The sequence below is a fragment of the Rhizopus delemar genome, genomic scaffold, assembly GCF_000149305.1.
Source record: "Rhizopus delemar RA 99-880 supercont3.1 genomic scaffold, whole genome shotgun sequence".
In the NCBI taxonomy this organism is placed as follows: domain Eukaryota; kingdom Fungi; phylum Mucoromycota; class Mucoromycetes; order Mucorales; family Rhizopodaceae; genus Rhizopus; species Rhizopus delemar.
This window is the reverse complement of record NW_027137827.1, coordinates 4,109,709-4,123,367: the sequence shown is the minus strand read 5'-3', so window position 1 is coordinate 4,123,367 and position 13,659 is coordinate 4,109,709. Positions and strand designations below refer to the sequence as shown.

The following is a 13,659-nucleotide window of genomic DNA, read 5'->3' as shown; positions in this document are numbered from 1 at the left end:
AGTTGATTGTATGATCTTATTTAATAATCTTATATTTTATTTTATTTTATTCATGATCTTGTATTAAGGCTTATATTTATTGATGTCAACTACAATCAGTTACTGTTCTACAACCCCAGCTTCAATGCCCTCACACTGAATGCTTGAATAAAATCAATCTAATTATTTCATTAAAGTTACATTATCTTTTACCATTTTAAAAGAATGGTTAGCGTAAATAAGCGTTGATGATCAATCCGATCCTCGAATTAACCATCATAAATTAGCGAGGTGTCTTTTTGCTTCTACATAAATTAGTGAAGGACTAAGCGTAAACGAAGTTAGTTCTTGCAAAAGAAAAGAAAAAGTAAATAAATGTATCTGTTAAGTTCTAATTGAAATCCACAGTTGGTGGTGAATCTAGCGAATGTATATGAGTGAATCTGGTGAATCTCAGCATAATTCACATAGCCTTTGTTGTAGCTAAAAGTTCATCCTCTTCTTCCTCGGACGCTATAAAAATATCAGAAATATTCTCTAGATGATACAAGGTTTCGGTGGCCATTCTCCTTGTACCGTGTTTTGGCTGGTATTCGGGCTCTACACCATCAAGTCTATCGCTGGCAAATCCACCAGAAGGAAGGTAGTGATAGAAAGTAGTGATAGAAAGTAGTTGTGTACATTATAATACAACAATGTATTCAGTTACAGATTTTTTTTAAAGAAAAAAACAGCTGAACGTTTAAATCAAAACAATTTCGTGGTTTATTGATCAAAGCCTATTGTCCCTTAACATTCTTTAGCTGAGAGCTCAATAACACAAGTTAAATCTTTTATTAAATTACATTCCTCATAATAGTATAAATACCCATAATCTTTTATTTTAAATAAATATCAGTCAATTATTAAGTATTATTCCCTTTATTAGACTATCCGTCTATTCCTATCTTTACTTATCTTTGTCTCGTTCTTGCTTATCAACTATTGTAAGTCCTATTTGCAGTTCACACCTTCAAGCCCTTAACGCCACCCTCTCTTGTCCTCTTTTAGTTGTCTATCCAAGCTTCTTAGTTCCTGTCCGGTTCTTTCTCTCTTTTCTCTCTGGCTTGACAAAACAACTTATTACATTAAGATTGCCTTAAATAAAGTTCAACCTCAAAAAGCATTCTTTGGTTTATTATTGTTATTCCTTAATTACTTTACCAGAACATAACATTTTACTTTTTGAATTCTCAAAACTTTATCGGAAATATGTCTATTCCTCAAGAAACTCCCATTGTTGATCCTACTGTGACAAGCACACCAGAAAGTCAAAGCTCTGTGGTATTTAATATGACTTCTACTCTTTCTGAACCTCAAGGTAGTATGGCCAGCAAGTATGCCTCTGAGCCCACTTCCATGGAAACTGATGTTGCCACTTCTACTCCCAAGGTGATGGAATCCACTGCTGACATCGTAAGGCGCAAGGCACAAATCATAGAAAATTTAAAGAAACAGGCCAAGATACACTTCATGGAATACATGGTTCTTAATGAAGATGATTCTGACCCTGCTGCTGCTCTTACTGCCCACCAAAAATTCAAGGAGTGTGAAGAAAAGGTGAATATAGCAAAGGAGGCTCTCAAGTCGTTCACCACCATGTTTGAAGAAGTGAAGACCCCTGATGAGGGTTCAAGTCATCTTTCTCTTCGTTTGGTGGTTCCAAATGATCTGCCTACGCTTCAGTTAAAAGATGATGCTATTTGGAGAAAGAAGGCTGAGTGCTACGACAGTGCGTATGATTTCCGTAATACCTTTGAAACTGTCTTGCACGCTCATGGTCAAGCCTTGAATTCCAACTGGGAACGTTTGCTGCCGCTCTGTATGAATCCTGATCAAGTCTCTTGGTGTAGGGAAGCCCTGTTAGAAAAGAATTTTTCCTGGAAGCAAGTCCGCCCTATGGTCTTGGATGACTTTGACATCACTTATCGTAAGTTCTTATTGATGGTCGAAGTTGGTTCCATGTGTCAAGGCGCCTACGAAATCAACAGGGAGTACTCAAACCGCTTCCAGAAGATGCGTCGTGAAGCTGGTATGGAAGACAGCACTCCCCTTGCTGTCACGTATTTTGCTTCGTTAAAAGCATCCGTCAAGTCTGTCACACAATTAGCGATCTCGTCTCACTTTGTTTCTCGTTTACCTAGTTCGATTAATCAAATTATCGACTTGGTATTGGCCTCTGGTGAAGATTCTGCTTTTGCTGCCAAGACTCCTCATAAACGTGCTCGTCCCATGAACGAAGATGAACGCGTACCCCGTAGTAATGGTAATACTAGTAAAGCTCCTTTTGGAACTAGTAAAGTATTCGCCAACAAGTTCAAGACCCCTATGGTTAATAAGGGAAAATTCAAGCCCAAGCCATGTACTTACTGTCATAAGGGATGGTTCCAAGGTCATAAGTGTAAAGAGTTTCTAGAAGCTAAAAATAATAGCAGCAATAAGGATAATTCTGTACACATAAACCGCATGGCCGTAAGAACAGACAACAATGTATCCGATGAAGAGGATGAATGTGAGATAAACAGCCCTCTGAACCGTATGGCACTTGACTGTAAGTCTAAAAAGAAAAAGAATTAATAGTTACTCGAGACTTTAAAAGTATTAATGATAATTTTATAACTTTTCCTATACTTGCAAACAATAGAAAAGCCATCACTATCTTGGATACTGGAGCAAATTTTTCTTCAATAAATAAAAAATTTTGTTTCCAAAATAATTTTTTAATTATTCCTCCTAAAAATAATAATGTCATAAAGTTAGCTGACTCTGACTCTACTATTAAGAGAATTGGTTTAACTGAAGTAAACATTAAATGTAATGGAAAAAGTTTTAATCATACCTTTGAAGTAATGAATTTAACAAATAATCATGATATGAGTATTGGTACTGATTTTATGAGTAAACTTGGTATTGGTCTTACTGGTCTTCCTTATAAATGGGATGATAGTAAAGTATCTTTAGACAATTCCAAAGTACCTGAACATATATTCAATGACTTTAGTGAACTCTTGAATAAAGTTGATGACGAGATGTCTGAATTAGAGAACTGCCTCGCTAGTTCATCTAATAAATATCAATAAGCATTAAACTATATTAAACCATTAATTCAATTAAATCAAGCAATACCTAAAGGTTCCTTTTGCACTATACCGGAATCTGTTGTCTCGATTGAAACTCCTGAAGGTGTCACATCTTATCGACGTCCCTATCCTGTGCCTTTAGCATATCATAAGATAGTACAAGATCAGATAGATGAATGACTGGAGAATGGTGTAATCAAGAGAGCCCCTACTAACACCGAGTGGAACTCAGGTTTGGCTGTAGTAAAGAAGACCAATGCTAAGGGTGAAGTAACTGGTTACCGTGTGTGCCATGATCCCAGACATGTTAATGCTCTTCTAAAATCAATTGACAGAATGCCTGTATTTAAAATTCTGAGCTATTTGAAGAATTGAAAGGAGCAACTGTATATTCCACTTTGGACCTTAAATCTGCTTTTAACTCTTTAAAAATGAATGAAGAGCATGCACACAAATTAGCTTTCTCTTGGAACTCTGTACAGTATATACCTGTTGGTACTCCTTTTGGTTTAAAGCATGTGTCCAGTGTAATGCAGAGAACTATGAGCATCGCATTAGAAAACATATCCTTTGCTAAATGTTTTGTTGATGACATAGTTATAGCATCTACTTCCATTGAAGAGCATAAGCAACACTTGAAGCAAGTAATCGATAAACTTACTAAAGTAAATCTCAAGTTAAATCCTGATAAGTGTACATTTTTTCAACGCAAAATTAATTTACTTGGTTTCAGAATATCCCCTAAAGGTGTTTCTCTTGACCTTCGTAAAGTTGCTAATGTGCAAGAATTTCCTGTCCCCAAGACTGGAAAGGATATAATGAGATACTGTGGACTCATAAATTATTTCCGTCCTCATATTCCTAAAGCATCCGCATTATTAGCTCCATTGGATGCCTTAAGAAATGAAAAATCATTGATTAAGTTATGGAATGATAAGCACCAACAATGTTTTGACAACTTAAAGAAAGTATTGTTAGAAAATGTAATTCTTTCATACCCTGATATGAATCAACCTTTCTATGTCGCTACCGATGCCTCTAACGTTGGTATAGGTGTCATTCTGTATCAAAAGATAAATGGGAAAGTATACTATATCTCTATGATAGCTAAAACTTTACCTAAAAGTGAACGTAACTATTCAGCTACTAAACGAGAATTATTAGCAGTTGTATATGCTCTGAAGAGGTTCCATAAGTATTTATGGGGAAACAAATTTACCCTGTATACTGATCATAAGGCACTCACTTATCTTCACACGCAAAAGATTGCTAAAGCTATGCTCATAAATTGATTCGATACACTGCTCCAATATGATTTTAAAGTCGTTCATTTACCAGGTGTAGATAATATTCTCCCTGACACATTTTCTCGTCTATATGAAATTGAAGATCCTGTCAATGGACTGGGAGGGGATAAGCCTCATCTTTTGAATAGAGTAGCAGTAAAACTACCTAGTGAAGACAAAGGTGAATACATGACACCTCAGGATCCAGAAGAACGTAAACTACTTCTTCTACGTGAGCACAGTAAAGGACACTTTGATTCTGATGCAATTTACCATGCCTTAAAACGTAAAGGTATCAACTGGTCCAATCTGAAAAATGAAGCCGTAGAACTTGTTAAGAGTTGTATTCCATGCCAACAATTTAACATAATCAAAAAGGGTTATAATCCTCTAAGACCCATTACTGCCACGTTACCTGGAGATAGTTGGGGCATTGACTTAGCTGGTTCCATGAAAACTTCCTTGAATGGCACCAATTACTTATTGATTATGGTTGACATTGCTACACGATATTGCGTATTGAAATCCTTGCCTGATAAGCAATCTATGACGATTGTAAAAGCTTTAATCGATGTCTTCTCGCATTATGGTTTTCCACATGTAATTCAATATGATAATGGTGGTGAATTTGTAAATGAGCTTATGCAATTACTTGCTGAAAATGCTGGTTATGACCATAGACTCATATCTAGTTATCATCCAGAGCTAATGGAGTAAGTGAACGTTGGGTACAAACTGCTGTAAATGCAATAAAGAAACAAATCGAGGGTGCTAAAGCAGACTGGGATTTATATGTTCCTTCTACACAACTCTACTTGAATGGTAAACATAATGAACATACTAAGACGCCACCCTTCACTTTAATGTACGGTCGTAACATGAATGACTTTGAAGATTTTAGCAAAGAAAAAAATAAGGCAATTAAAGAAGAAATAAATAAACAACTCCTTCTCAATATAAAAAGAATGACGGAGATTGTGTTCCCTGCCATATATGAACGTACAAAAATAATCACAAACAATCAGAAGGAAAAGTTTGATGCGTCACATAAACTAATTACGATCCCTGAAAATAGCTATGTAATGGTAAAAGTAAATATTAAAACCAGCAAGTTAGATCCTAACTATGAAGGACTTTATAAATTAAAAAGAATTACTCAAGGAGGATCGAATGTACTAGAAGATGAAATGGGTGAATTATTATCTAAAAACTACCCACCTTCTGCGTTAAAACTCATCTCACAAGATGAAGTTATATCAACAAATAAATTCTATCAGGCAGAAGCCATCTTAGCACATAAAAAGCTTAAAGGCAAATATCTTTATAAGTGCATATGGAAAGGCTATGATAAGAGCGATGATACCTGGGAGCCTGCCTCTAACTTTACCGATCCTAAATTCATTACTGAATATTGGCAAAGAGTTGGTATAGCTCCTGAAGATATTAAATATAGATATGACCTTCAAAATAATAAAGGAAAATCTAATAATGTGAAGTTAATAAATACTTCTCATACAGGCAAACGAAAGACCAGAACAGAACTTAATGAAAACAGCCACTTTTCTACAACAAGTAGTAATAAATTAAATGGCAATATAAATTCTAAAAGATCTAGACGGTATTAGTTATACCTGGGAGGGGATTATGTTGTAGAACAGAGTCTGATCATAACGGACATTGAATAATCACAACTAAAAGAAGTATATTAAAATTGATAAAAGATAATAATTTAAATCTTTATTAAATAAAATATATTCTTCTTCTTTTTATATAAAACTATCATTATTAGATTCATTCTATAAAGTAAACATGAACAGTAAATAAGTCATGATCTTTACTATTCATCATTTCTGTAAATGAATAATAATGCACCAGGTGTTGTATAATGGTAAAAGTAATTGAGAAAAAAGTAGAAACAAAGATCAAAAAACAGTTTGTAATAGATAAAGTCCGACAAGTTTGATGATCTAGTAATAAATGGCCCGAGGATGATCAAGATGTAAAAGACATATCTTAATCTTGATTATTCTTATAATTGATCTCTTAAACAACTGATCATCAAACTCTCTCAAATATAAATACTCGTCAATGTTTTATTTAATAAAGGATTAACATATTTTTGACCAAGCTCATATTTTCTATCTCAAACTTTATAAGACTCTAAATTTTACATTGGTGGAGAAGCAAAAATCTATTTAAACATGAATCCTACTACAAATGATACTTCTGCTCAAGGTACTGGTGCTAGTCCTATCCGTCCTTCTTTACCTATCAGTCACCTTCCGTCCGTAAGTGGTAATACTTCCTTTGCTGGTGTCGGTGCTCGAAATCTCGATGGGGGTAGTGGCTGTTGTATAATGGTTTAAAAGATAAAAGAAAAGGTAAAAACAAAGATCGAGAAACAGTTTGTATACTTTTTGAGGCTGATCTTTATTTCAGTTTAAGTTAAAGTAAAAATTATTCTAATTGAAGGCAGGTATTTATATCTTAATGAGTGAGTGGCTTGATATCTTGTATTATGATCGTTCTTCTAATCTCTAGGTACTTTAGCAAGTGTCATCTCTAATTATGATTATGAGAACTTTTCATTTGTTCTTTTGTATGTCTGTCATAGATTATCTTTTATTCTGGGGAATTCCTCACTGATTTGAATAACGTTATTTTACGTGATATTTTAATTATGTGAAAGATTAGCAATACAGTGCCTCACAAAACCCTTCAAGTGTTTTGGTTTTTTTCGTTTTTTGCTTGTCACCGAGTACTAAGTACAGCAATTGGTAGCATGCCATACCTCATCTGAAAGCCACGGTGATAGGGTACTTGGATAATGTTTAAACTCCGATTTTCATGTAATGACTGCGGAGTAATAACATTTTAAAAACAGGCACACACTTGAAGGGTTTTGTGGGATTTAAAAAATCTCAAGTTAATGTCGTGTTACGAGCCTCAATTCATTCTCAAATACAGACTCAGGTCGAGCCGTTGCTACGGCAACCACTTCAGATCGATTGGAATAAGCACCGCAGAACTACTACGCAACTACTGCGGTTACTACACAGAAACCTATAAATATCCCACATTTTTATATGAATAAAACATTATCTTAAATCTAGAATAATAAGCTACTTTATTCTTCTTTCCTACTTGAAGTCTCCTGTCCATTTAGGCTACTTATCAAACCCCGACTTCAAGACTTATTTTATGGTGGAGAAGCTGCTCTTTCCCTGCGCCCATACTGTTGTAAACATAGTTATTTTCTATAAGATATCAGTTGTATTAAAATAATAACGATACACAAAGATTAAACTATGATTGAACAATTCCACACTTTTCCAAATTTAGAACAATAAGATCAGTATTTGTCATCCTAGCGAGTCTAATCAATTGTCAACCCCAAAAGTAATTAGATCAAAGTTAATTGACTGGTTATTATTTCTATTGTTCAACTTCAGATGCATATATTAGAACATCGACAAGCTTTAGCTTAATCATTGGTTCTTCAGCACGACATCGTTGCCGAGTCTATATCTTTTATATCTACGCTCACAAAGAATATAAATAGATGCCAACTTTTTATCCATTAAACGGGGCTCTTTTGCAATATAAAGAAATCTGCAATAAAGAAGGATTTTAATTTTATATTGCTGCTATTGTTTTTTTGTTTAATTTTTTTATTTAATCTTACGATTAAAACACATACTACTACTACTCAATAACTTACTATGCCTCGTCAAACCTCTCAAGATTCTATCCATGCTCTCACAGAAGACAACGTACAACTGCGCTCTACACTGCGTAGTCTCCTGGCTGAAAATCGTGCCAACGCTACTTTGTTGATCCAACCATATAAGAAGGGTCAGAATATCGAAACCTGGTTAAGACAGTTCGAGGTTGCTGCCTCTTCTGTAGGCCTTAACGGTGTCTCCCGCGGTATCCAAGTCCTGAAATACCTTCCTGATGAAGCCTCTGCTTGGTTAATGCGAACCGTTGATCTCACTCACTGGCCAACTATTGTTGAAAAGCTTGCTTCCGTCTACGGAGTGGACCCTCACGTACAAAAGACCATCTGCCGTCGCAAGTTGGAAACTTTAAAGCAAGGTACAAGACGTGTCGCTGAATATCGCATGCTCTTTGAAACCGTCGTTGCTGACTTCCCACAAGGGCATGAACTCCCCGACAGTGTGCTGCGCCATATCTTCTTCTCTAACTTGCGAGATGAGTTAAAAACTGCTCTTCTGGGCATCGTCGCGCCTGAAGATACATGGAAAACCTTAGCTGTCGCTGCTGCCACTAGGGAATCTGCTCTCTTTTTGGGGAATGACCACCTGTTGTTTGAAGCTCCTCCAATGGTGGCCCAACCGCCTTTCCCGATGGCACCTCCCGCTTCGGATCTCAATGGCCCCACTCCTATGGAGCTAGATGCCTTCACACAACACCGGCCTACCAAGAAGGGCGACCGACATCAACACCGCCCCGTGCGCCAAAAACCATCATCTGACCCGATGCGCCGCTGGGCCCGACCTGGCGTACCCATCTGTGGTCACTGTGGTGCCGAAGGTCATCTCACCAAACGCTGCTTCAAGAAGTCGACCCGTCAAGCTGTACAAGTCCTGCAAGAACAGCCCAATCAAGAAGCTAGCCCGGACTATCCATCCAGTGAACCTTCCTCTGACGATGTCATTTGCAGTTTGACATACATGACCAAACCGTCCGTAGCTTACCGTGGTCCTCGGTTATCTTGTAGGCTCCTCGATACAACCGTACAAGCCTTGGTTGATACTGGTGCAAGTATTTCCGCCATCGACTCACGACTAGTTGCTCAGCTTGGACTAGAACCCGACAAAAAGGCTTCGGTCAACTTTACCACTGCGGATAATCGAAACACAAGCTCCCTTGGAACTGTTAATGTTAATGCTGTCCTAGGAGAACTTCCTGTCTACCTGCGTTGCCATGTTATCGAGAACCTTTCATATCCGATCATAATTGGATATTCTGATCTAGCAACCCTGAAAGCCATTATCGACACAGCAAACAATACGATCAGTTTCCCTGGTTCAAATGATCGCTACTCGACCGAAGAAATTCCTTGTCGTGCTGCTGAAAATCTTCGTCTTCCAGGCCATCATCATGCGCACTTACAAGTTCGTGGCACTCCTCAGGCTTTAGCCTTCGTGTCTACTCCTGGAAATCTCGCTGCGGAAAAGCTTTTATCGGCTGCTGCTGGTATTGTTCGATTTGATGCTGCTGGAGCTGCCACAATTAAAATGGCTAATCTAAGTACCAATATAAATTTTATTAATAAAGGACAACAAATTGCTTTCCTAGAGTACTTACCATCTTCTCCTACTGTTTTTGAGGTTTCGACTGTAAAACATGACCAGGACCATCAAGAAATGGAAACTCCATCCATCTCCAGCCCTGCGCCGCTTATGGACTTTTCTACTTCCATCAGCTCCAGTTTACCTGATCCGGAGAAATCCCAATTAACCAACCTTCTGTCCGAATTTGGGGATTGTTTCAAGTCCAAACCAACAACTGTAACACCGCGAACACAGCACCATATTGATACTGGTGATCACAAGCCGCTCTCACAACCCCCACACAGGGCATCCGCTGCTGAAAACGATGTAATCAGCAAGCTGATCGACGACATGTTACAACAAGGAATCATTCAACCAAGTAACGCTCCATGGTCATCACCTGTGGTACTCGTCAAAAAGAAAGATGGTACAGCACCTTTCTGCATCGACTACCGACGTTTGAACAACGTCACTACTAGAGACGTGTACCCATTGCCACGTATCGACGACACCTTGCATAGCTTAGGTAATGCCAAATATTTTTCCACTCTTGATCTTACTTCAAGTTATTGGCAAATACAATTAGACCAATCAAACAAACCGAAATCAGCTTTTGTTTGTCGTCGTGGGTTGTTTGAATTTGTCCGTATGCCATTGAGGAATAATCATTAATTATTAATTAATTATTGTATATAATTTAATGTAAAAATCAATAAATTGATTCTACTAGGTCTACGACCAAAACCATCTAATGATGGTATCTAAATCTCATCATCAAGCAAATCGTCGTCACAGGCTCCTAGATCTGAGGAGGGAAGTCCTCACTCCCGTTGCGGGACATTTAATCTATAAATAATTATCTATTTATATTATAAGTTATATATCTGCTAGTTGATTTTCAATCAACATATATTGTTATTATATGATATCCTTTTTTTAATCTTTAATAAAAATATAAATATATAAATTAAAAGCTAAATTTTGATAAAAATAAAAAATAAATTATTATTGATTTTTAATTTTTTTCTAGAAGTAAAAATATGTCTACTAGGATATTAAAATATCCATATCTTGTTTAAGAAATAATATAAATGATTATATATAATTTAATATAATATTCTATAATTAATGATTAGTCTTCATTCGGACTCACGAATGCTCCCGCTACTACAGTGGGTGGACTAATTGTCCCAGTGTTTGAACTTTTTTTACTTTCGACTCCATAACTCGACCAATTCTTAGGCTATGCGGGTAGCTCTATAATCGTTAGAAAGGCCGCAATCCGTACTACATCATATCAGAAATTCAGAGTTCGGAGATTACGCAGTTTGAGTTAATCAGCAATAGAAAAAAACCACCGCACTGGGACAATTTTTCCGTTTGAACATAAATTTTATTTAATAGCGGGTATGTCCCCCTTTAGCTTTAATAACTGCTTTGCAACGGTCAGGCATGCTATCTACAGAAAGGGACAAAATCAGTCCGTTTTTTGGTTTTTTCGCAATGTCACGCCGGGAATTGCACTTAGAGCTCCGCTTTGCTGACGAAAAATTTACCTCTTTTTTCAACAAATTTGATAATATTTGTCGGGATTGGTATTTTTTAGTTTCCGACATGTTATGAGAAGATATATTGAAAATAACGGATTTTTATTTCTTTGAATTTTAATTAGTACTTGGTATCACGGCCCTTACGCTGGATTACGTCCCGAACTCGACGGGGCATGGATTGAATAAGGTTTCTACAGTACTCTGGAGTTGCTAGGTCATACCAAAGCTTCGAAACCCGGTCAAAAAATGCTTGGTCAGCCTCAATCACGTAAGGGGGTGGTCTTGTCATCTGTTCCCTCTTTTTAAGCATGACCCATGCATTTTCAATTGGGTTAAGGTCAGGAGAGTATGCTGGCCAACTCAGTAGCTTAACCTTGTTCTTTTGGAACCATTTTGAAGGAGCTGAAGCACAGTGGATGCTTGCATTATCTTGTTGAAAGATCATGTCACTACTTTGCAGGCCATAGTACTTCAATGTTTCCTTGTATTCCTCCTCAAGTACTGATGTGTATAGCTTACCATTTACATTACTTTGTAGCCAGGACATGTAGCCCCCTCCATGTATAGTTATGCAACTCCAAAGCATAACCCCGCCTCCTCCATAAGCATGTTTCCTCTTGTAGTGATGGTCTCGATAAGGTGCATTATCCTCTTTCCAAGCGTATTCTAGACCATTAGACCCTCTTTTTTGGATCTTTGTCTCATCAGAAAAGACAACGCGTTCCCAATCAGTCTCGGACCAGTCTTTATGAGCCTTTGCCCAATCATATCGCGCCTTTTGCCTGTCATTACTAAGTGGAAGTGCCGTCTTTTTTTTAGCGGATTTTAGACCTTTGCGTTTGAAAGTACGAGTAATTGATTTTGGATTGACTGATCGATCTGGTTTTTTAACGCCAAAGGAGGCATCAGCTGCGCTTTTAGATAAGCCTAGTCTTATATCTCTAGCTGCTTTGGTTTCCTCCCTAGGTGTGAGTAAACGATGTCTACCCGCGCTATTTTTTGACTGCATCTTGGTTTTCCTTGAAATTTGTCGTATTTACCCCATTAAATACTTATTATTCGTATGAGATTACTCAAATCTTATATAAAAAATAACAAGTACTGAATACATAATATTATATATTACATATTCTCTAAGACTCATTTACAATATTAACCATATACAATATTTATATTATTCAAGTTCAATACTAAAATTGACCTTGAACTCACTTCGGTCCCTGAATAATTTTATTTCCTATATAAAGGCGTAGTTTGATTAAATGGGTTCTCTCTCTCGTCTTGAAATCTAATAAAGAGGTTACATAGAGGCTCATTCACTAGTTTTCAAGTACGATCTCCTTTTAATTCTCAAATTTTTATCTGCAAATATCTCAAAATTCTTCGAATCATGGACTTTCCACAGCCTACTTTCTTTTGAATTACATTCCATGGAGTGGAGTGGTTCAACATGTTTTCAATTTGGGCATGTTTGGCTACTCTGAAATGAGGTAAATGGGGAAAAAGAAAAAATGTAAAAAAATGAAATGAGCTAAAATATGAGAACGCGTAAGCGTTCACTGACGTCATAAGACATACCAAACTAAATTTCAAGTCAATCCAGTGACTGTTTCTGGAGATACGGGACCTAATGCAAAATCGGGCGTTAGCAGCAATCACGGAAAATCACTTTTTCCGCCATAACTACAGAAGAAATGCAGCTAGAAGCAATTAGGTTACACCAATATCTTTGTCTAGTCTACATGCGTATTTAGTGTCAGCAAAGCGGATCTCTAAAATTAATTATCGGAGAGGCATTGCGAAAAAACCAAAAAACGGACTGATTTTGTCCCTTACTGTATATATCGTCTACACTCATCCACTGTAAAATTATTCCACTCTTTTTCAATTCTTTCCCATAACTCATGTACACCTTTAGCCTTAGTATCATATACACTCAGCTTGAGTTTAAGGTGATGCCATACGTGTTCAATAGGGTTTAAATCGGGACTTTGGGCTGGCCAGCTATAGATATTATCACTGTTGAAGTTATTATCTACAAACCATTGCTTAGCAAGCTTCGAAGTGTGCTTAGGATCTTTATCTTGTTGAAAATAGATATCCTCAGGATTGTATCCATAGTACTTTAAGCTGTCCATAAGGGTAGTTTCTAAGATACAGTTGTTGGAATAATTGTTCGAATGTTTTGCAATTTTGTACGTTTTGCTTTGTATCTCTGCAGTCAGATAAGATAAAGCTACGTACAATACCTCATTAGAAAGCGACAACTGTCGGATATAACATATAAAAAGCTAGCATTACGGAATTACTTCCGTATATAGTAAGATCAAATTGCGTCAAGCATATGCATTCGAACAATTTTTCCAATTGAATCATCTTTTATTTAATATCGTGTATAACCGCCTTTAGCTTTAATAACTGCTCT

At 36.8% G+C, this 13,659-nt stretch overlaps 6 protein-coding genes across 6 annotated transcripts; 4 read left to right on the top strand and 2 right to left on the bottom strand.

Annotated features, from left to right (window-relative positions):
- Positions 1-1,230: 1,230 nt before the first annotated feature.
- RO3G_01593 (uncharacterized protein) lies at positions 1,231-3,098 on the top strand (the record flags this gene model as incomplete). The annotated part of the gene is made up of 2 exons (XM_067656184.1): positions 1,231-2,569; positions 2,668-3,098. The coding sequence occupies 2 exons, from the start codon at positions 1,231-1,233 to the stop codon at positions 3,096-3,098; spliced, it is 1,770 nt and encodes a 589-aa protein (XP_067512285.1).
- A 431-nt stretch (positions 3,099-3,529) lies between these two features.
- Positions 3,530-6,009, top strand: RO3G_01592 (uncharacterized protein; the record flags this gene model as incomplete). The annotated part of the gene is made up of 3 exons (XM_067656183.1): positions 3,530-4,229; positions 4,422-5,014; positions 5,077-6,009. 3 exons carry the CDS (start codon positions 3,530-3,532, stop codon positions 6,007-6,009), a joined length of 2,226 nt encoding a protein of 741 aa, XP_067512284.1.
- A 576-nt stretch (positions 6,010-6,585) lies between these two features.
- Positions 6,586-6,750, top strand: RO3G_01591 (uncharacterized protein; the record flags this gene model as incomplete). The annotated part of the gene is made up of 1 exon (XM_067656182.1): positions 6,586-6,750. The coding sequence occupies one exon, from the start codon at positions 6,586-6,588 to the stop codon at positions 6,748-6,750; it is 165 nt and encodes a 54-aa protein (XP_067512283.1).
- Positions 6,751-8,106: 1,356 nt separating this feature from the next.
- On the top strand, positions 8,107-10,356 carry RO3G_01590 (uncharacterized protein; the record flags this gene model as incomplete). Its single annotated transcript, XM_067656181.1, has 1 exon — positions 8,107-10,356. The coding sequence occupies one exon, from the start codon at positions 8,107-8,109 to the stop codon at positions 10,354-10,356; it is 2,250 nt and encodes a 749-aa protein (XP_067512282.1).
- A 996-nt stretch (positions 10,357-11,352) lies between these two features.
- Positions 11,353-11,781, bottom strand: RO3G_01589 (uncharacterized protein; the record flags this gene model as incomplete). The annotated part of the gene is made up of 1 exon (XM_067656180.1): positions 11,353-11,781. One exon carries the CDS (start codon positions 11,779-11,781, stop codon positions 11,353-11,355), a length of 429 nt encoding a protein of 142 aa, XP_067512281.1.
- A 1,163-nt stretch (positions 11,782-12,944) lies between these two features.
- RO3G_01588 (uncharacterized protein) lies at positions 12,945-13,372 on the bottom strand (the record flags this gene model as incomplete). Its single annotated transcript, XM_067656179.1, has 2 exons — positions 12,945-12,972; positions 13,071-13,372. 2 exons carry the CDS (start codon positions 13,370-13,372, stop codon positions 12,945-12,947), a joined length of 330 nt encoding a protein of 109 aa, XP_067512280.1.
- Positions 13,373-13,659: the final 287 nt, after the last annotated feature.